At 41.0% G+C, this 23,469-nt stretch overlaps 1 protein-coding gene across 2 annotated transcripts in view; it reads left to right on the forward strand.

Moving 5' to 3' along the window:
• Positions 1-1,599: 1,599 nt before the first annotated feature.
• The window catches only part of Nell2 (neural EGFL like 2), a 276,472-nt gene continuing 254,602 nt past the window's right edge, over positions 1,600-23,469 (forward strand). Inside the window, exons 1-3 of one of the 2 annotated variants that reach the window (XM_040753915.1) lie at positions 1,600-1,838; positions 2,434-2,519; positions 2,922-3,050. In XM_040753915.1, the coding sequence (XP_040609849.1) occupies positions 2,456-2,519; positions 2,922-3,050 (193 nt within the window). In that variant the 5' untranslated portion in view covers positions 1,600-1,838; positions 2,434-2,455. Of the gene's footprint in view, positions 1,839-1,954; positions 2,081-2,433; positions 2,520-2,921; positions 3,051-23,469 lie in introns of those variants that run through there. The other variant, XM_040753916.1, reaches the window with a different exon arrangement.

Here is a 23,469-nt window from a genome sequence, read left to right on the forward strand (position 1 = left end):
ACTCCACTATTTTATTACTTATTTTATTTCCTCATATTTCTGTTCCACTAACCTTTTTAACTGTCTTTCAAGTTAATTTAATATTTTGTATTCCATTTTTATTGTGTTTTTAGATTATTGTGTTTTAGATCTTCATGTGGCATTTTAGTTGGTGGCACAGAGTGTATAAACATCTTGCACCATCTATACAGACACCCTACATTACAGTTTAAGTTAGGGTGAACAAGCATCACAATCATATAGGGCCTGTTATCATATCTGTATTGTGATTATCTTACATATGAAATCTATAAATATTTAAGCAATTTAAAGTATTTTAACCATTAGAAGGATGTTCACCCAAAGATGTCTGTATCCTAACCTCTTGAATCTGAATATGCTACTTTATGTGGCCAACAGATTTTGCACTTGTCATTAAGGCTAAGATGGAGCAATTATCCTGGGTTACACAATGATTCTCATATTATTTTACAAATCTCCTAAGGTCAAAGGAGATTTCTAAATTGTATTTGGCAAAATGGAGAGAGTGTAACAGGACTTCCCTTATTGTAGGTGGCTCTGAGGACAGAAGGATATAGTGAGCCAAGGACTGCACACATTCTTTCTGTGTTTAGAAAGGGAATGCATGAACCTATCATATCAGGCTAGAAGAATAAACATAGTCTTGTCAATGCTTTGATTTAGCATGCAGGGTCTCCAGCATCAGCTGGAGTTACAATGAAGGGAATTTTAAGATCATAAATTTTTGTTCTTTTAGGCAATACATTTGTGATAATTTGTCATAGTAGCAATACAAAACTAGTACAACTAGTACAATTTTTACAGAACTCAAGAGAAGTCTCTTGTGATTACCCAAGTATTTACCATTTCTGCTTTTTCTTCCCTCTTTCTAATCATGCTAAGGTTCCTCCGCAGGAATATCGAAGCCTTTCTGGCTTGGGCCATAGTGCATTATTTAGTGTGTATGATAAAATATGCATTGTCTTAGGGTTTCTATGGAGTCTGAAACTCTGTGTCCCACTTTCTCCTAATTACTTCACTTCCCACTCCTTTAGTCCCAAGTATGTTTGGTTATCTACCTAGGTATCTACTTACCTTCCCACCAATAAATCATCCCCTATCTATCCATCCACCAGCCATCTTCCTTCCTTCCTTCCTTCCTTCCTTTGTCCATTCATCCATCCATCCATCTGTCCGTCCATCCATCCATCCATCCATCCATCCATCCATCCATCCATCCGTCTGTCCGTCCGTCCATCCATCCATCCATCCTCTGTATATTCAGCCACCCACCCACCCACCAACCATCATCTGTCTTCTATCCTCCATCCATCATCTTATCTGTAACATCTATTTATTCTAACAAGTATCCATACTTCTCTCAGTGGGTAGAATCCCCAGCTCTGCCTTTCAAGCAGGGTACTAGACTTTGAGTTTGGCAGGGGCTCCCTGAGATCCCGGAGCTGTCCAGCAGCCTCTGACTCCTGGCTAAGTTCTATGTGCAGTGTGTGCCTGGAGGCTCTCCAGCGCCCCGCCCTGGGCAGAGAGCCTCTCAGGCAGGGCTGGCCAAGCTTCCCCGTTCACCACCCATCTCCGCCTGTCTCTTTCCTCTGTCCAGCTTCACCTAGGAATCCTGCTTGCTTTGGCGGGGTTCCTTTCCCCGCCCAGGAGAGGGTTCCCTGTTCCTGGGGCTGCTGTGCAGCGAGTGTCTGAGTGCGGGCTTCCCTCCTTTGCCCGAGGCGGCCGGCCGCCTAGCCTTTCTTTGCAATCTCTCCTGCTGTGGCTGGGTGGTCCTTTCTCTCTGCCGGGCTTTGGAGACACGCGCCCGATTTCAAGGGGTGAGAGCAAACGCCGCCCATCAACTTGGCACCTGGCGTTGAGATCCTAGGTTCCAACCAAAGGCTGCGGTTGCGTGCGTGCGGGCGAGGGTGGCAGAGGGCGGCTGAGGGCTAGCCTGGCTGGACCTGGCTCTGCTTGCGGGTAGAGAGGCCGCCCCGCCCGCGCCCCGGCTCGTGCCCCGCCCTCCCGGAGCGGTCTCCGCGGCTCCAGGCTCTCGCCATTGTCTCCGCCTTTCCAACAGGTTCGGGCGCGGGAGCGCGGGCGGGTGCGGGGTGGCCCGGCCCAGCTTGGCTTTCCCGGGGCCGCCTCCCTTCCTCCTCGTGCGCGCTCGGGCCGCGTGGTTTGGCAGGGCGCCGCTTGGTGCAGGTCCCCGCAGATCCCCGCTGGTCCCCGTGAGCCCGACCTGGCTGCGGCCCGCCGCGTGCGGGAGCGATGCGTGCAGAGGCGGCTCCAAGTTCGGCGCGCACCCGGGGGGGCCGCCCCGCTCGGTCTTAGGCTTCTGAGCCCAGGTGGCGACGACGGTCACAGAAGGGGCCGGTGCTGCTTTCCCGCTTCACTCCAAGCACCTCTCGCTTTTTATCTTTATTTTTAAAGAGGGAGACCATGGACTGAGCCGATGCACGCCATGGAGTCCCGGGTGTTACTGAGAACGTTCTGCGTGATCCTCGGGCTCGGAGCCGGTGAGTGGCCACCAAACTGGGCCGGGATGCTCCCCGCCTTGGGTAGCCGCCCCAAGTCCCTCTGGGTTGAGGAGCTCTGGGGGGCGCGGGTTTGCTTTTGGGTCCCTTCTGTGCTTGTCCTGGGGATAGAGAGGCAGGTCACGCCCTTAGGGTCTGTGGCTGAGGGGGAACTTTGCACAGAGAGGGGCTTAAAGTAGGTCACGGAGATGGGACCCAGCGCTTTGCTATTTTAAGCTTGGCAGCGCGTCCAGGTAAGGCTCTCCGGGTGGAGGTAGGAATCTCCTGTTGTCAGCACTTCCCAATATTGTCTCTAAGATGCTTTCTTTGCAGCTGTGGAGGCTTCCGTTTTAATGGCCCCCTTTCTTTCTTTCTTTCTTTCCTACCCCTCCCCACTCCCATCAGTTTGGGGACTCGGTGTGGACCCGTCCCTACAGATTGACGTCTTAACAGAGTTAGAACTTGGGGAGTCCACAGCCGGAGTGCGCCAGGTCCCGGGACTGCATAATGGGACGAAAGCCTTCCTCTTCCAAGGTATGACCCAGTGCAAAGCCCCCTGTGCGGTGGGAGGAGCTGGCCCCGAGGTTCTTGCTAACTTGCCGCTGCACCCCGGTGGGAGGCAGAAGGTCCCAACTGGGGAGAGGGGCCCCTGTGAGCCTAGGAACCCGATCTTTTAAACTGGGGTGCTTTTTCTCGTTTCCCGCGCCCTCTTCCTCACTCGGTGCACTTGATGTTTCTAATGGATAGTGCCTTAATTACAGACTAGAAACTCCAGAGGCAGATGGGTGATTTGGGCGTCTGGGGAACAATAAATTGTAACACAAACGCCTCATTTGGGCGGAATGGATTTGGGAAGGAAACAGGACTGCTCAATCTTGGTTAAGACACTGACCTCCCAAAGTTTCGGCGCTGTGGTATCAGCCAAGAGGAATTTCTTTACGTTATTTATTTATTTTGCATATCACTGTACTTGAAGCAAGACTACCATGGAAAGCTCCTCATTCTGCCTTCTCCGCCAGTGGCAAGGGGAAAAGAATGATACTATTAAGATTATTTTAAAAGCATTTCAATACTGTGTTCACCCAGAAGCACATTCCCCCACCTCCCATCCCCGTCACCATAATTGTATGGGTAGGATTTTAAAACTTTTTTCTCTTGGAGTCTGGACATTGGCTATTCATAAATCTTCAAATTTCAAATGATATTTAAATGTACTGTGCAATCAAAACACAATTTCGATAAAAACAAATTTCCAATTGATCGAGCAAAGCTTTTGAAGACTGCTTGGCTTGTGGGGACGTGTTTAGCTTGAGGGTCTAAAAGGTGGCTTAACTTTCCATGGAGATTAGAAGCACAGATGAAGGCACGAGAGACAAGGGGTTGGTTTCTTGTATCCGGAGGAACAAGGTGTCCTCCCCCATCACACACGGGGTTTTCTTTTGATATTGGGAGCAATTGTTTAAAAGAAGTGGTGCAACTTATAATTACCGAAGCGTTGGCTATGCAAAATGCAACCAACCCAGCACAGCTGCCTTCAAGAAACAGACATCAGATGCAAGTTGGATGGTTCTGTGGTGGCGCTGTTGCAGCACACAAGCCAGCAAGTGTCACCATGGACAGCAGCTCCTAAGCTCTGTAGGGGAAGGGAGAATCTGACATGTGTTGCATTTATTTAAGACGATTTGTTTTTGTAAGAAATTAAGAGGTAAGCTCTTTTTTAAAAAAGAGGATTATCAGTTGAAGCTCTTAATTAGTATTTTATTGTGACAAGTGTTTATGATATATATATGTATATATATATATATATATATATATTCTTTACTTTCAGGTGCTTTGTGGAGGGTGGGGCTGGGATACTGAAAACAATGACAATATGTGATCAAGGAAATAGAGCTCAATTGTCAGCAAAAATTCAGAGTTGAATAGAAATGCACTTAAGTGTAGGCTTTTGGATTATGCTATGTATTATTTCTCTCTTTGATTTTTAGTTTCTGGGGACTAAGCTATTTCAGAACCTGATAGGTTGAGTGACTAGGAACAAATCAAGTTTCTAAGAAGCAAAACCTATTGAATAGTACCGATAATCTCAAAGGTTCCATTAAGTCTTCATAGGGTCATTATCTTCCTATATAGAGTGTCCATCTGTCACAAGGGGGAACCTCCAAGAATGTACATTTTATGTGAGACAATTGACCAATAACATATTAGACAATTTGACAATTTCTAGGCAAAAGTCTCAGGGCATCAGATTCTTTTTCTGGTTAGTTTAAAACAGTATTTTATATAAGTAGTCAGCTTCTTCGAGGTATACATCATGTTAAAAACTGTAAGATTAATGTCCAATGTTATCTTTGAATTGTCCTCAGGTGGGGGATGCCAATGTTCACTGGTTGGCTACTTTTGTTTCCTAGCTCATAGCAAGCTAAATATTAGCAAGAATAAATGCTTCACAAATATAGTTTTCATGTGAAAATAATATTTTCATGTGAAATAACATTTGCTGGCACATTATGAACATCACTTTGTGTATTAGTCACTATTTACTGCTTGCTGTATAAGGTATATGATATGTTAATGATATACTACTTATTGAGCTTTAGTAACGTCTTTTACTATAAGATTTTAATTCTGAAACCCACAACAACTGGGCCTGTGACTGATGGGTGGTTCTGCATGGCCCTGGAAATGTCTTTCCTCAGTTGCTAGGGGAGCAGCAGGTTTGTTAAGAAACCAGCCCTGCGACATGGTGTTTCACTGGATTCCATGGGGTTTAGAGAGACAAAAGCATTCAGACTGTGAGGCATTTTGAAGTTCCATTTATAGTGAATTGAGAATGCTGCCAGTATTTTATATAGCATGCAAAATGTCATAGTAGGAATAGAAACAAATTACAAGGCCTGTGAGATGCTCCCAGATTCCATACAAACTTCATGTACAAGTTTTCTGTGCTAACAGATATGTTCTAAATAAGAACTGATTCCTGAACCATCAATAGCTTATCCAACACATAACAAAACTACCTTCCCATCTCTCCATTTTAGAATAGGAAATCTCAAAATATGTTTACCCCATGACTTTTACTTAATTAGTATTTTCATTTTTTTGCCACTTCATTTTCTCTTTCTGATCTCTGAGATATATGCACTTCAATATTTTTGAAACCATGGATGGTTTTTGTAAATTACTGTTAAATATGAATCTATTACTTAACATTTTGTTTTATATTTATAGTAAAACCTATACTTCCAAATCATAACTTTTTATAGTAACATCAGCCACAATATCACAACACTGTCTTATTGTTGCTAAAGTTTGATTTATAGTTCCTCTGAAAATTTAGTGAGATTTAAAATCTAGCCATTCCTTAATGCATGTGTGTTTTGGGTTATACATGTTATAATAATTGCTTAATGTGTCTGGGCATTAGTTTGGAGTTCTAGTCATTTATGGCTGTAATCTGACACATAGCCAAAATCACACTTATTATGCTTTTAAAAATGTAGAAGTATATTCTGATAAAGAAAAGACTTGCAGCAGGGTATAAGGAGTTCCCACTTTAAGGACTATTGCAACTGTGAAATGAGTTCTCCCTTCCTTGCTTTGGAGTCTAGCTAGTATTTTGCCAGATAATGATCATAACAATTTTCTTTTCTCCGTGTACATGAGAGATCACAGGGGATGAAGCACACACACAAAGTTAGCATGGGTTTTAGCTTTTCGATCGTAACAGTTTGTCCAGGCTCCTAAAATAGATAATCTCATATGTTGTTTTATGAAAATGCCTTCTGAAGTGTTTGTAGATTGTATAGTCTCATTAACCCCAAAGAGTAGAAAAAAAATCAAAACATTTTTTCCTTAGTAGATAATTTAAAAGTAACCTTGGCAATTCTTCTTAAAGAACCTTTACAAAAAGTGTTCACAGGTATTTAGTGGTAGGCTAGTGACATTGGTTGACAACTGCATTATCAGAGACAATGGTCGATGAGGGCTTGTCTTCAATGTGGTGATAACAAAGAATGTTAGCTACACCTCTCATGGCTGTGACAAGACACTTGAAAAAACAACTCGAAGGAATGGTTAATTTTGTCTCACAGTCTGAGGGGAGAAGTCATGGCAATGAGAATGGCTGTATCCCTGGTACAAGGAGCATGAGAGGTGTGGGGTTAGACATCTTGTTCATAGGAAGCAGAGAGAGAGAGAGAGAGAGAGAGAGAGAGAGAGAGAGAGAGAGAGAGAGAGAGAGAGAGAGAGAGAGAGAGAGAGAGAGAGAGAAAAGCTGATGCTCAGTTCACTTTATCCTGTTTTCCTTTTTATTCAGTCCTTGGGCCATCCACATCCAGAGTGTGTTCTTCCTAGTTAAACCTCAAGAGAAACATCCTCAGGACACAAATAGATGTACATCTCTCTGTATGGTAACCCTAATCCAGTCTAGTTGACAGTGCAGCTTAACCTCATAGTGGGCATCCATGAGCCTCAGGGTAATGACTGCAGATGCTCTCTGATAGAGCAAAACAGCACAGTGATGAGAGATGGTTTTAGAAATTGGGTAGACCCTAGTAGAACCTCACAAGTTGTGCTACAGGGTTGAGTGTGCTTCTCCAATGAATGCTGTTTTAAGTTAAGTTTATCTGTTGAAATTATTATTGTACAATCACTATATTGTTAGTGTTAGACATGTAGCAAGTCAAGAAGTTAGAGCCTCATAGTTTATTAAAATTAGCTGTTAAACAACTATACAGATAATTATTTAATCATTATTAAGATGAATTATATGAAAAATTGAGAGTGTAATGGGAGTCTGTATTCTAGTTCAGGGAGGCTCAGGGTTAGGGAGACTCTCTTTGAAGAATCAATTATAATGATAGCTAAAGGTGGATCTGTCTGTCTGTCTCTGTCTCTGTCCCTCTGTCTCTGTCTCTGTCTCTGTCTCTGTCTCTCTCTCTCTCTCTTTTGGAACTGGGTTCCATGGTAGAGCATACCAACATAGTGTAATTGAAAGGTAGCACTGTACAAAGATGTTTTGTGTAGGTGGGATAAGGGTGTCCTAGAGGCATGCACATTCTAGCTGTTGGAGCCTGGATGATTTGCTACGACATGGGTATATTAATGTTGATCATAAGCTCACATTAGTGATGCTATAAGGGGTTATCTGCATAAGCCTTACATAGCAGAATCATCAGCAGAGTGTTATAATGTGAGAAAGACTAGCCCAGCCATTGCTGCCTTTGAAGAGAGAAGTGGACCAAAGACCGGAGAACACAGGTGGTCTCCAGATACTAGAAAGGGCAATGAAATGATTACTCTTTGGAGCTATGAGAGGGAATACAACACTATTTTCATCTTGTTTTTAGTCCAGAGAAACCCATTTTGGACTTCTGACCTCCTGAATGGTGAAATAATAAATATAGTAATAACTTATAAATATTGCCTTTTTTTGTGGTGATTTATCAGCAATAGGCAGCTAATGTATTTTGTTGCATGATTCTGTAAGCAATCTCTAACCCTGTGGAAGTAGCTTTGAAGTTGGGCTTTGGGCATGTAGAACACCGAGGAACATGTCAGGATTTCCACGTTTAGGCTTTGATTGTAGTACTCTCTCAGGGTGGTCCACATTCTGTGTGACCAGTTGTAATGTTTACTCTTTCATGTCTGAATTGTTTCCTTTGAATATGTTTTTGCTTATCCCAGATGAAGTTGTGTCAGCGCTGTTTATATTTACAAAACCTCCTTAAGTCTCAGTTTATTTTATCTATCTATTCCCTGCTCCCTGCTCTAGTTCACATTTAATTAATTAGTTAATTAATTGCTCAGTCCTTGTTGTTTCATTCATTCTGTAGCTTTGAGCTTAGTTTGTTATTCTTTTAGTTCACTGAGATTCATGCCTGGTGAGGGACCGTCCTCATGGGTGGCTCCTACGTCTTCCTATGGCAGAAAGGAAAAGTGTCTCATGCAGTGCTCCTTTCAACCTCTTGTGTAACAAGGGTGCAGTGCTCATGCCTTACTGCTCTCCCAAGGGCCTCCATCAACATTGCCACCGTAGGTCTTCCGTCTCAGCAGCGTATTGTGAAAAGTCACATATATCCAAACCATAGCAACACCACTGTGTCTGGGAAAGATTTAATATTATGTGGTATTTGGTATGACTTTGGGTTTCTGACCCTGTTCTCCCAGGCCCAGCTTTGAAATCTCCACTGAAGTTTCATTGTTTTGCAACATTTTACTCTTCATGCTGGAAAAGCAAGTGTCACAGATGACACCGAGGTCTGCGGCTAACTGGAGCAGTAGCAGCAGCTGCAGGGGACCCTGATTGCCTTGATGGCTAAAACAGTTTTCCTAGGCACAACTTGTGCAAGGAGGGAACCTTGGGCCTCTCTTTTCAAACAAAGTCTTTCCAATAAGTTTTCATCATTGAGACTGTGATGGATGGACCTCTGTTTATTCATAAAATGTCCGTAAGCCATCTTTCCTAATGTCTTGGTGAAAGGTAGTTTTCTCTCTCTCTCTCTCTCTCTCTCTCTCTCTCTCTCTCTCTCTCTCTCTCTCTCTCTCTGCCTCTGTCCCCCCTCTGCCTCTCTTTTTGTGCCCACCCTCTGTGTGTACATGCATGCATATTTGAGAACATGCTGTGGAGGTCAAAGGTCAAATTAGTCTTAATCCTTGGAAACCATGCACCTTGCTTTTCTGAGACAGTCTCTGAGTGACTTGAGTCTCTCCCAGTGTGATAGTCTTGCTGGCAGTGAGTACGAAGAATCTGCCCAGTTCTGCTTCCTCAGTGGTGACATTGCAAGTCTGTGCCATATGCCCACCTTTAGTTATTTATTTGTTTATTGTTATTTATTATTATCATTATTATTTATTATTTATCTTAAGACAGGGTTTCTCCGTGTAGTGCTGGCTGTTCTGGAACTCTCTCTGTAGAACAGGCTGACCTCAAACTCACTGAGATTACCAGCCTCTGCTTCCATGTGCTAGGGTTAAAGGGGTGTACTACCACAGTTTATCTCCCAGCTTTTTTTTTATATGGAGTTAAAAGATTGCACTCAGGCCCTCATGCTTGTAAAGCAGGTACTTTATTGAGCCTTTCGAAGTGTTTTGAAAACGGAACTCCCAACTCCCATCTTTAGCAAACTCCCCTTCCTTTGCTCTAGCTCTCCATGCCCTTTTCTGACTAAACTTCATCGTTTTCATATTTTTCTGCTCTGGATTTTTTTGTTCCAAGTTTTCACTGTAAATCTGGCTAAGGCAGTCAATGATGTTCCTGAAACCTCCCTAAGGTTATGTTGACTTGAAATGTCTTCCTTCAGATGAATTAGTCCTTTCTACAAGGCCTCAGGTTATGAACAAAATGTAAAAGCTTCTTGCCAGAGTGTAACCCAAATGCCTTCAAATCCAGTTTCCTTCTGAACCCTGGACCAAGTCTTCACCCCGCTTCCCTTCAGCTTTCCCACTCTCTGAGCTAGCTGCAGTGTCACCGGTTAAGCTCCACTTACCATAATCTAAATGTTTTCCAGTTTGGTTTTTCACACTTTTCCAAATTTCTCTCATAAATCACGTTAAAGCCTTCTGAAAATAGAAACATGCTTAAGAATTGTAACAGGAAGGACCTACTTGTCTTCTGTGTTAATTTCTTTGCTTTTGTGAATAAATACCTGAAATGAAGAGGGAAAAATATGTTTTGCCCCACCCCCTTTTTCTGTTAATGGAGGCTAGTTCAGTTGTTTGTGGCCCAGAGTTAAGTCAAGATATCCTGGCAATGGAAGCCTGTGGCAGAGGCAGCTGGTCACCTCACAGCACCCCAGAAGCAGAGAGAGAGGGACAAGGTATAACCTTTAAAAGCACACCCATACTGACCTATTCCTCTGTATACTATCTCTGAAGAATCCATTCAGCTTCAACTTCATCACTGGCTTAATCCTTCTATGAAATTAGTGCCCCTGTGATCCAATCACACATCGAACAGTCACCAACTGGACATCAGGCCAAACTTCAACATGTGGGTTCCTGGGTGGACGCTTAATTGGCAAATCCTAACATTTTCTTGATTTTTGATGAATTGCTTGTATTTTTTTACAAGGCTTTTGGGGGATCACACCTGATTGGAGAATTTGAGCTTCTTCTACCTGTATTTTTACACATTTTCCCATATTCGAAAGTTTTCTCCAAATAAGCTGTCTTCTTCCTTCTCTGTTTCTGTAAGCCCTTGAAACCCTGACATTTATTCTCATGCTCTCTTATCTATTTCTCTTCAGACTACATATTTTCACAGAATACATCTTTGAGTGACTATTTCTGATATTTTGTTCTACCCTCTCGCTTATTTTTCACTGTATTTTTCAGATGATTTGTGTATATTAGACTAGGTTCTGGGGCTATAGAAGTCAGCCCATTGATTTCACCAGGATAGGCCTGTTAGGGCTGTGTGTTGCAGGGATGGGTCTCATTTCCATTTCTCCTAAGTGAAAACAGACTTTCCAGGTTATGGTGGCCAAGGTTGTGGTATGTGATAGGGACATAAAACCACTGCTTCTTCCATCTTCAGTATGTCTTTTAAGATTTTTATACTTCATCTGGTAATCTATCATCTGCTTTCCTTAGTGTCTCAGATAGTATGTTCATGTGTGATCAATGTCCAAATTGGCATTCTTTCTCAATACCAGGAATGGCACTTTTGAGTCTTGGACTACCATTGGGCTGATGTGTTGTTTCTAGGACTTTTCAACTGATTTGGTTTATAGGGTAGTCTGATTAAGAACACTGACTACTCTGCTAGATGACCTGGGTTCAATTCCCAGCCTCCATAAAGCTCATAGCCTTCTGTAACTCCAGTTTCAGATGATATGATGCCATCTTCTGGCTACATGGTAGACTTCATGCATATGGTGCGCAGACATACACACAGGCAAAACACTCAACACACATAAAACACTAATAAGTAAATCTCAAACAAAAATTTAAAGATAGATGCTATTATTTATGATTTATTTGGTGCCCAAGTGGAATAAGATTTGCGGTATTTGGTATTGGTGTGAACCTGTTTTCTTTTCATTTTGGTGTAGATCTCCTGCAGTTGGGAGACTGTGGTAGGTTGAGTGATAATCTCTCAAATGTCCACACATTAACTCTCAGCACCTATGGATATTATGTTAATGTAAAAATAACCCCCTTATTTTAAAGCTGACTGACTACCTATATAACCTTAATTCCATCTTCAAACTTAAATCCCCTTTGCTATATAACATAATATCCATAGTGTCACTTAGAGAACTATACCATTCTTTCTCCCAAAGTTAATTCAGGAGGCACAGTCAGAAGGGGAAAAGAAAGAAAGCATGAATATTTTGGTAAGAGGCTGGGCTATTAGCATGTTCCTGGGCACTCAGTGAGATGATAGTCTTGATAAGAACAGCTACAAAGGCATGGAGTTCTGATGGTCACTGCCTTGGTTTGACTCGGAGCAGCAGTAGCCATTTGGGAGGGAAGTGGATAAAACATGTCTTGATCAGAGTGTTGCTTGCCTAGCTGCTGAGATGATGAGTTATTCTTTTTCTTTGGCTTCATTTCACTCACTCATTCTCTCCATGCTGGTTAAAGACCACATTCTTGCAGGCAGCTGTCCTTTGTTACATTCCTGCTATTATCTGTCTGTGATTCAGTACTGGCTAAGGTGCTAACCGATGGCTCAGGTAGCAGACAATAAACCCATGTGGGTGTGACACACCGCCTGTTGATTTACTTCTACTTAGCAAATATTTCTTGCTCTGATTCTAATTTAAGGGACTGTAGGGGAAGAAGAGAGCAGAACACAGCTGATATCTATCCCTTCTGGCCCACTGAAGGGAGCTGGAATCTTGGGCATGCATGCTCTAAGCTGTTCTTGACAGTACTTCTGCTAACAGTTTGTGGAAGAGTAGTGCTTTTTCTACAAGATTTGGGATGGTGGCTGCAAGTCCTATTTAGCTGGTCTTGACTAAGGAAAGAAATGATAGAGTTAATTCCAAGGCAGTGTTCATGTGCAGCAGCATCCAGGACCAAGGCTCTAGATCTGGGTGTTTTGGGGTCCAGGCTTAGTTCTTTATCAACTAGTTATATGAACTTGATCATATTAAGGAGACCTAGGCAGGAGGTTTGCAAGTTTGAGGCTAGCCTAGGAATCCTAATGAGATCTGTGTCAAGATAAAGCCTTTCAAGAGAAGGAGCAGGGGGTGTGCAGATGCATGGGATGGAGGTGCATCTATCTCTCTTTTATTTTATGAGTATTGATGTTTTGCCTGCATGCATGTCTGTGGGAGGGTGTCAGATCTTTGAGTTACAGACAGTTGTTAGCTGCCATGTGTATGCTGGGAATTGAACCCTGGTCTTCCGGGATAGTAGCCAGTCCTCATAATCACTGAGCCATCTCTACAGCTCTCCATCTGTCTCTTCAGTTAAGCATTTCATTAGCACACAGAAGAACCAATTTATGTAAATTAGAGTTAGAAGGAATGACAAATCCCAAAGCACAAAGGATGGAAACAATTCGCGTGAGAGTTACTGCAGGATAAACTAGACATACTCACATGTTAGTAATGACCAATTATTAGGACAGAAAATAGAAGAAGGTTCCAGTGATTTCCCCAAAAGAAGTTTCTTTCAATCCAGAATAATGAATGAAAGCTTATAATGGGCAAGGGAGGCTGTACTATATATGCTTCTCTATTGCTGTGATAAAGAGCCTGACCAAAAGCAACCTGGGGAAGAAACGGTTGGTTTGTCTTACACATCTCCATCACAGTCCATCATTGAGGGAAGTCAGGGAAGGAACTCCACCAGGAACGTGGAGGGAGGAATTGAAGCAAAGGCCACAGAAGGAAGCTACTTATTGTCTTGTTTCCATGGCCTTCTCAGCTTGCTTTCTTATATAACCGAGGACTCCCACCCATCCACAGTGGGTTGGCCCTTCCCACATCAGAGTTTCCCTGATCCCAAACTTGTCTACAGGCCAATCTGATGGAGACATTTTCTCCTGTTGAGGTTCCTGTTCTGCAGACATGTGGTTATGGGTAGAAGGGATCATGGCAGGTTGGGATAGGGAGCAGTGTATTATGTCCTGACATGCACCTGTCTAGAAGTGAGGCAGCATGGAACTTCGAGCTTGCCATATCAGCCAGATGGCAGGCTAACAATCTTTCATTGTCTTCCTGTCTCTGAGCCTCAGCCACTATGACCACAGGCATGTAACTCTATGACCAACTTGATATGGATGATAGGGGATCGAACTGAGAACCTCATGCTTACGCATCAATCTCTTTACCCACTCATCTATTCCCTTGCTTTTTGCTACCTTATTACCCTATCCTACTTCCCTCCCTCCCTTAGTTGGTGGCTGCCACCTCCTAACTCCTTTTCTTGCTTACTCCCTTGTTCTCCTGAGACCTGATCTCAACGTGGTTGGTTATGTGATTCTTTTGAGTGCTCAAAAAGCTCTGCTTTCCTGAATCTTGCATTCTAGCAGGGATATAGGCAACACATATACATACCACACACCTTGGCATTGGTTTACCCCAAACCTTCATTGTTTCCCTATTTAACTCACAATGAAAGACTGTTATTATGTCTACAGAGTCCCACATAAGCACTCCTACTTTCTAAGCGGGTTGTTTCTCCATCCCTTGTTCAGTTCATGTCAGATCTCCTTGCTGTTCCACAAATAGCTCCTACTCAAGAGGATACACTGACCATCCATTCTCCCGTTATGTATTGCCTCTTCCTTTTGCCAATTTTACAAGATTCCTCAAGGAAAGACTGGTTAAGAGGCATAATCTGGCCATCCAGTGAAAAACATGTCTTCCACTCTTCAAGTATTGTTGACTCTGATCTCTAATACTTATCATCTGACATACATTGCTATAACTCACTTCTTATTTTAATTGTTTGTTGTCAGTCAGCTCTACCAGAGGGCTCCAAAATGATTGAGTGTTTTAATCATTATTATATATTTAAGAGCCTAGCATTTAGTGAGAACCCCATACATACCTACTAAAGGAATATTTTGACTCGATTTTCATATCTTGGGTTTTGGGAGTATGTCCTGCTCCTTCTTCTAACCTTCTAATCTACAGAATATACACAATGTGCTCAGTAAACATTCAGTGACCAAACACCGTGGCACTGAGTCCATGCTAAACCTGGCTTTTGTAGTACGTCCTAATGTTTGTATTTGCGTAATATCGAAAGAAGCTGAAGAACCCTTCTGTCATATCAGTGTTCTGTTCTGTAGTCACAAGGGAAGCTGAGAGTTTAGAGACCTGGAGGAAAGGCAGTTTTGCTTCACAGGATGTTCTACATTACTCTGCAAGGCCATGTTGTAGTGGGCAGCATGTTGAGGATCTGAGGCTTACTGAGTGCTTCTTAAAAATAGGAGTTTAAAATTTCAGTTTGAAGAGCTATGACTTAAAAAGTTAGCAGAGACAGTTATATTCATATAAATGTACCAAGAAACATAAATAATCATTCGGATTGTTTATACTGTGGTTGTTTTCCATTGCTGCAGATAAGCCAAATATACTGGACTGTGTCTAGAGAACAGTTGCCAGGCTTGGGAACAACTCCAGGTGGCACATGTTTGAAAAAGGTTGAACATATTTGTTCAGAGAATAAACAGCACTACAGGAATTCCTTTCGGGCACTGGGGACTTGTGCATAGGAGGATTTAGATTCACATTGGGTTGCTTTAGAGGCCCGACTTCCACATGTTAGCTTGTAATCTGTTTTTTTCCCCATTGTTTTGTCAAAAGACTCCTCGTGCCTCCCGTGAATCCCAGGAATCTGTATTTTGAAATAGTTTCTTGTGGTGCAGATGTTCAGTCATATTCATGAATTGTTGTCTCAAACTTAGGTGTCTGATATGGTCACTAACCTGAGTGACCATGGAGTACTGGAATGCACATTCTGCAAAGGCAGTGGGCTCAAAGTATAAAAACAGATTCTCATGATAGTATAAAAATGCAAAACTTCATTACTATTTTATGGTGATTTTATGTTGAATAATATTTTGGATATAGTGGCTCAGATAAAGCATTATTAAAATTAAAACAGTTTCTTTATACGTTTTTAAAGTGGTGGCTGTTAGAAATTTAATTACTTTAGTGACTTGCAATTCTCACACTTCTACTGGTGTCAAGGCAAATCTGAGACCCACAAAGAAGTCAGGATGAGTCAAACTTTGTGTCAACTTCAGAAAAATACTTCCAATAGTTTCTTCAGAAAGCAATGGGTTTATTTTAAGGGCTATCTGTTCGTTTACCCATTCACCAACATGTTTCTAATGCGTCCATGGAGTGGTGAACCTTGAAACTGGATGCTGCCTACCAGCCTGTTGACTTTGTTTGGGGGAAGAGGTGACATTCATGTGTTCTTCCCACATTCCATCCAACTGCTAAATACATTACAAATCCAGATTTATTTAAGGTGTGACTATTCCAAAGAGACAGCCTATTTGTGATGCTTCATTTATAAGTCGTTCCTCCGTCTGAGACAGATTTCCAAAAATTCTGCTAGACAGTAAGTATTAGCATTTTTGCTGTTTTTTAAAAACTAATCTCTATTCCCTGATGTTCAGAGTAAATTAGGATACTTAGAGACAGTGTAAATCAACTTAAAAGTTTCTTCAGTCTGTTTTTGGTGTTCAAGTAAAAATGAAGGGATCCTTCACTGTGGGAGAAGAAGCATCACACTCCAAATGAGAGCGAGAAATGTATTAAAATGTCTCAAAGAGGATTCATTGTTAGTTCAAATTTGAATTTAGAGATTTCAGACTTAGGCATTCTTGGGAGTTTAAAATATTTGATACTTGGCTATTATTCTGAGACTAACTTCGAACAAACAATTGTATCACACAGGGGAGGGCCTAGGTCTTGCCCCAAAAGATGTCACAGACTTTGATGATCCCCCATGGGGGGTGAGATGGGGAGATATTGGGGGAATGGGAGGGAGAGAGAAATGGGATTGGTATGTAAAATAATATTGTTTTAATTTAAATAAAAATTAATTTAAAAACTCAAATGATCATATCAAACTCCTTCAGCTTGAAATTCAACCACAGAAATTGTAACTAATTTTAATGTGACTTTTTACATTTGTAATTCAGGTGGGGGTTGCCCTCAATAAAGACTTCCTGCAATTCATCTTTAACCCCTACAGTAAAAAGGAACCCCTAAACTTCAGAACACTGCTCTAAGTTGTACACTGTGTAATAGTCAAGATGCAGACTTATTGGAAGTAGATGTGAGAACTTGGAGTTTGTAGTGGGAGCCTGGGAACTGACAGGAGGCAAGGCCTACAAGAGAAGAAGAAGAAGATGCGTATTGACCACCACTCACCTTGAAGACACTGAGATTTGAACATACAGCCATCTTTTCATAAAGTGGAAAGAAATTATAAATATTTTGTCTGGGTTAAAATAGAAAAGAAATTATAGGTCAGACAAAAGTAAAAATTTTCATAAATATTTCACTACCCATCTTGTAGATGCCTCTTTAGAGCATGGCATCTCAGTGCATTTCTGTCCCTTTCCTACCATGTGGTCCATTATTGATATTTGGGTTGCATTTGCAGTGGAGATAATAGAATTTGTCTTGTTCCTTGGTAACATATTTTCAGGGACTAGTAGATAAATGAATATTCACTCTGTGAGTCACTGAATGGGTAGGGAGCCTCTGAATAGAGAGAACCCACTATTTAATGGATGATTACTCTTCATTTTGCTCAGCAAATTAGGAAATCTGGGGAGCAAAGTTAAAAAAGGGCCAGTTAGGATGTGAACCCTTGGGAAGAAATTCTTCAAGTCATTAAACAGGTGTAAAATTCAGACCCAAATCTCTATATTTAAAGAAATAATAAACCACATTCTCTGCCCATATTCACAGTGATATGCTAGTTGATTACAAATACAAGATACGGCCAAAATAAAACTAAAACTATGAGTGACGTCATGGGAAGTGTGGAATAAATGCTCTTTCTGCAGCAAGACTTGTCTTTAATTAGAGAAGACAGAACAGAATTTGCTGCAAAACAAAGGATCCAATGTTTCTGAAGGGCAAAATCTGTCCCTGTGGCATTGCAGGTATTGAGGGAGGATAGACTTTGGCAGAGGAAGCCACACACCAGATTCAGTGTTCCCTATGCACGGTGCAGAGAGCTGGAGCCCACTCTCTCGGGGACAGACCCTTGCCAACAGGCCTTTGCATGTGGTATAACGAGCAATGGTAAGAATGAGCCAGCCCTTGTGCCTTAGTCCTTGCTAGAGCAAGTTTTTCTTGTTAGGTATTTCAGAATTCTCCTGTGTTTGGAGCTATTATTTAGCTCCACCCACAGCCCTAACGTATATCAATAGATGATGGATAAATGAAAACGAGAAAGATGGTGAGTCATTGTCCCATATACACCTGGCACGCACGCACGCACACACACACACACACACACACACACACACACACACACACACACAGGAAAGTTGTAGCTGTGTAAAAAACAGCATGCTGAGAAGATCCTGCAACTGTCAATCATCTATCATCTACCCTGTCTGTCTGTCTGTCTGTGTATCATCTGTCTGACTATATCTTCTGTTTCCTGTTTTTGCCATGCAGTGGGACAAGGCCTGGAACTCAACACATTAAGCAAACTAGTCCTTAATTGTATTCCCAGAACTCCAGTTACACATTTACGTTTACATATCTTGCCGTTTACATGCAGTCATAAAGCTTGGCTTCCCCCAGGTTTTAGTATGTTGGTGTCTAATCATTGCTCTGAAAGAAAATGCCTTCACCAAAATTGTTACTAAGTTTCTTTTGATGTTTAACTGTCAATATTTCCTTCTGGTGTGAAGTTATTTCTCCTTGTGACTTACGATATAAAAGGTGGGTGAGGCTGGAAGACTGACACCATCAGCCATTTCAGTCTGTCCACAGAAGGCTAGTATCGAGCTCACCAGGAGAATTTGGATGATTTTGTTGATTCCTTGAATAAAGTAGAAGTGTTGTATTACTTGGTAGATAGTATGTATACCGTTCTAATTTAACTTTATTCATTATCATGCAAATAGATTCATGTAAATAGAAATATTTTAAGAATAATTTATTCAATGTCATTTTTGACTTCTACATCCTTATGATTGACCCTGAGAGCTAAATCATATTCAGCCATCTTTTCTAATTCCTTCATCAGGATTCCCTGTTTTCCCTGTGCCTTGTATGCAATGCTAGGTCCAGGAGACGTTGCTTGCTTGTTTTCTTCAAGACTGATATCCACATTTTTGTCCACAGTGGTTCTGGACTCCCTGTGGGAATAAGTGCCATTTAAAGGCACTGCAGGACTTTAAGGACATTTGAAATTCTTTGTTCATTTTATTGCTGTTTGCCTTGTTTTCAATTTGGCAGACTTTGTAGTGGTTCAGTGGAGTTGTTTATAACTCTCCTCAACTAGACCTATTCAGTTGATTTAGTATGATGCTGATATTAATTATTTGTGGAATAAAATAATACCATTTGGAGTAATCTCTTCTTTTGTATGTGTGGATGTATGTGTGCTTATGTGTGTTTGCAAGTGTGTATGCACATATGTGCACATATTTGTGGAGGCCTGAGGTTAATGTTAGCTGTTTCCCTCAACTGCTCTTCCCTCAACTTTTTTTAGATAGATCTGTCTCTCTGAACCTGGAGCTTGCTGATTGGCTAGTCTGCCTGACTAGTAATTCCAAGCATCCCCCTGTCTCAGCTTCCCCAGCACAGAGATAACAGCTGCCCCCCACACTGTGTTTTACATTGGTGCTGCGGATCCAAACTGAGGTCCTCATGCTGACACAGCAAGGACTTTACCTACTGAGCCACATCTCCTCAAACCCAAATGTCTCTTTCTTGATACACTGTGGTTCAAGCTTAATTGAATCTTATCTTTAAAAATTGAATTATACAAATAATTATATATAACAAGTCATTTACAAGTTATTGTTATATTCTGGCTTTAGAGAAAAACAAAACATTTTTTGAAGTGGCTCCTTTTATTAATTTTTAAAGTACCAATAAATCCATAAGGGACATCCTTGGTCTCCTCTCCAACTTTACCCCATTTGCAGATTTCCATTTCTGCTTGACTCATTTTATGTTTTTGTAATTATTTGTAAATGTGTATTATTTTATCATTAATAATAATTATAGCTCTGCTACATTAGTAGTTTGGGCTCTTAAAATTATCACTGTCCTTATAAAGCTATTTTAATTTATATCTATTTTCATCACAGTGTAATTAACATGCAATTAAATGCATAAACCTTTCAAACTTAGTTTGATGTATTTTGATGATAATACACCTAATATCCTCATTTTTGGGGAATTAGGTTTTAAGTTCCTAGGTGAATGTTACTTAATGTTTAAAGGAGCCTTCAAGTGGTTACTCACAGAGATTGCCCATTTTTTACCAGTCTGGGCCACACTTGTGTATGTGACCATTACACACACTCAACACTTGATGAAGATTTGTGTTCTGATCTTTGATTGTATCCACTTTTATAGGTGTGAGAGGCATCTCATCATGGGTTTTATTTACATTTTTGATGTCTCATGCTGTACCCGACTGATATTTACACATTTTCATTTTTTTTTGTGAAATAACCATTCATTGGTTATGAAAAGGGATTTTCATGTTATTGTTGGTGTTTAGTATTTCTTCACATATTGGAGATGTAAGTTATTTGCCAGGGTTTAAGGGCATTGTCTCCTAGTCTGTAGCTTGTCTATTCATTTTCTTAAGAGTCCTTTGATGAGCTGATCTGTTTAATTTTGATGGAGTTCACTTTATCATGTCTCACTCCAAATGTGTTATGTCTATTTAATCTTTAAAAAAGCCTCGAATTGTTTGACTTGTGAATTCTTTTTTATCCTTAATGTGGAAATGTAATAGCAAGAAACAAACTCAAATAGTAGTAAGTTTGTGGAATGGCATGTCTTACATAGTGCAGGCAAATGACAGACATGGTTTCTTGGCATTTGACTGAATTATAAGGAACAGGGAGGTTGGAAGGTATGGGGAGATAGGCTTGCCTAAGGGCTGTTTAGATTCATATTGACCTGTGTGGAAACAGATGAGGCAGTGGGGTGCTAGCAGCTTGTCATGTTGTCTTACAGACTTATTGAAGTCTGTTCACACAAATCAATTTTTGTCCAATGCCTGCTGTTTAAAGCATTAGTTCTTATTTGGAAAGCAGTAATCAGTACATTGAAGAAAATAAACCAATTTCTCAGATAGTCTCAACTTCCTATGTATTTTTCCCCTAAGATTATGAGTCATGAAGACAGGGGTAAGGCTTTGGTGACCATATACATTGAGGAATACTTGAGGACTGTACTGTTTCTGTGGGTCCGGGAGAGGAGGAAATGCCAGGGTCCTATGTCTGCTCTGCTGCTCTCTAGGGATTGTTGCTGTGTGTTCTGTTTGCACTTTTAGATCAGGTCTGTGCTGTCCCATGTACACTGGCCTTCTGCTAGCCTGACCAGAGGTTGGCAGTGTCTCCTGTCCATCTGTCTTATTCTAACTCCTGCCAATGTTCCAAAGCTTTCTGTGGCTGGTTGTGATTCGTGTTGGAGCCTATCTGGAGTAGCTGGTTCCACTTTACCATTCTTCCCTAATCTCCTTCTTAGGAAAGGCTCACAACCAGACCTTAGGGCAGTAGTGATGCATGTCTTCTCCACAGCACGCTGGATTTGGAGTGACTTTGACATGGCTCTCCTCATTTTATTCTGTGCTGCCCTCAAAGTCATTGTCTCCTTGAGTTAAAGCTGGGAATGGGCATTAGTCTTCCTCTGCTTCTTTGCCCTCACTTATCTGTGCAACTTGGCTCCTCTAGTTTTCAGATCAAGATCCCAAGGAAAGGAAAATATCATGTAAAGGGTCTCTCTCTCTCCATCCCTCCCTCCCTCCCTCCCTCCCTCCCTCCCTCCCTCCCTCCCTCCCCCCCCTCTCTCTCCTGAGAAACTTATAACAGTGTCCTGAAGCACCTGTGCAGATCAGAGGACAAAAATCCGTTGTCCTTTCCACCATGTGGACTCTGTATATCAAATCCAGTTTGTCATTCTTAGTAACTAACACATTTCCCCTCTGAGCCATCTTTACATCCCTACACCTCCATCTCTCTTCTTTGCTACACTTTTTTCCTTTCCTTTCTTTTTTTATGACGACACTCCAATATATGAGATTTTAAAATCTAGTAGCACTTTATGTTCTTTCTTCTGTCCTGCTCTCTCATCATAGAACAGGTATTTCATACACTGCTAAGGAGCTTGCTGAGTCACATGTAACAAGCCTAGCCATGCCTCCCGTAAGAGAAGAGACTGAGAAATTCATGAATCCTCTCTAGAAGTAGCAGCAGTTTCATAAGGCTGTGGTCTCTCAGCAAAAAACCCATTTTTTGAATTCTAGAAATTGAATATATTACATTGACTTTTTTCTTCATATCCCTCTGCACCAAGGAGGTCTTCCGCTTAGGCAGGAGGGTGCTTAGGCAAGCCAAGTTGGATGCAGTAAGGAAGGAGCATTCATAATTTATAAATTATTATCCCTATTGTTACACATGAGTAAGTAGAAATAATCCACCTTGTTAAATATTAGTCTCAGTGGAGGTAAACTACAAATTATAATAGGATATATGAGCCTAATACTTCTTTTGCCTTAGTTTGGAAGGTAGGATTTAATAGGTATAAAACACATGTAAGAAAATACTGTAATACTCTCATTTCATTATGAGAATGAGGATTCAATTAGTTTACTTTTAACCCTCTTTGTACCCGATCTGTACTGATGACCTTGGCATAGAACAGGTCACCACAATGCCTCTGGTAACACGGATGACAGTGACTGGGCAGTCTGTGTCCTCAGTTCTTTACTGTAATCCTTTATGAAAATATGACTTATCTACATTTATTAGGAATTAAGTTCTGTGAAATTGTTGCCATTTTCTACTTTACAGCAAAGATGTAATATTCTGAATATTTAAAATAGTGGATAATTATATTTATAGGCATATCAGCATGCATATACATTTAAAATATATTAAGGACAGTCTGTATCCTGGCAGTTGAGAAATTAAGGAAGGAGGAGCTGGAGTTTTAGGCTAGGTTGAGTTATATAGCAAGATTGCCTTCAAAAATTATTAATAAAAGCATACCAATGTAGCCCAGTGCCCTGCACTTGCCAACATGCAAAGCCCTTGGGTTCACTTTCTGTTCTGACCCATTAGCCCTGAAGCTGTTGGAAGCATAGGATATTGTATGATATCCCGAGTTCTTGTGAAACCATCTCAGGCAATCAATGCTCACTTGTTCTCTATAAGAGCCCAACAGCCCAACAGCATATTCTTGAATTTAAAAGGCATTAAAAATAACCTCACCACTCTCAAAATACTCATGACTGATGGTGGGTTCATAACATTATTTATAAGGTGTTGTATATGGATTGATGGTTTTGAATCTAAAAAGTTATATAACTTTTAAAAAATTATGGGAAACACGTGTGAATTATATAGGAAAGTCCCAGATATAAGTTGAAAGATTGTTTGGAAAATTAAAAATGTTCAAGTACAAATAAACATTTGCATGATGAATCACAGATGCTACTGGCCTCTGAGAAAAGTTTTAAAAAAGAATTTATTTTGCATTGATCGTCTCAAATGGATTCCATTGCTTAGAATAAACTAGGGCAATACTTTAGCCGATTTAACTGATGCAGAAATGTAGAAGAAAAATTAGAATCTGTTCACTTGGAACCCAGACTGCTCCATCGCTGCAGCAACTTAAATGCAAAGGGTTGCAGTAGCTGTAATATACCAACATGACAGATGACCGCAGTTCTAGATGAGCCATGTTGACCAGTATTTCTAGTGAGCTGTAAACTGAAGATTATCTTAGCACATTTCAGTATAATTAAACTA

Source organism: Mesocricetus auratus, unplaced genomic scaffold, assembly GCF_017639785.1.
Source record: "Mesocricetus auratus isolate SY011 unplaced genomic scaffold, BCM_Maur_2.0 Super-Scaffold_100010, whole genome shotgun sequence".
Taxonomy (NCBI): domain Eukaryota; kingdom Metazoa; phylum Chordata; class Mammalia; order Rodentia; family Cricetidae; genus Mesocricetus; species Mesocricetus auratus.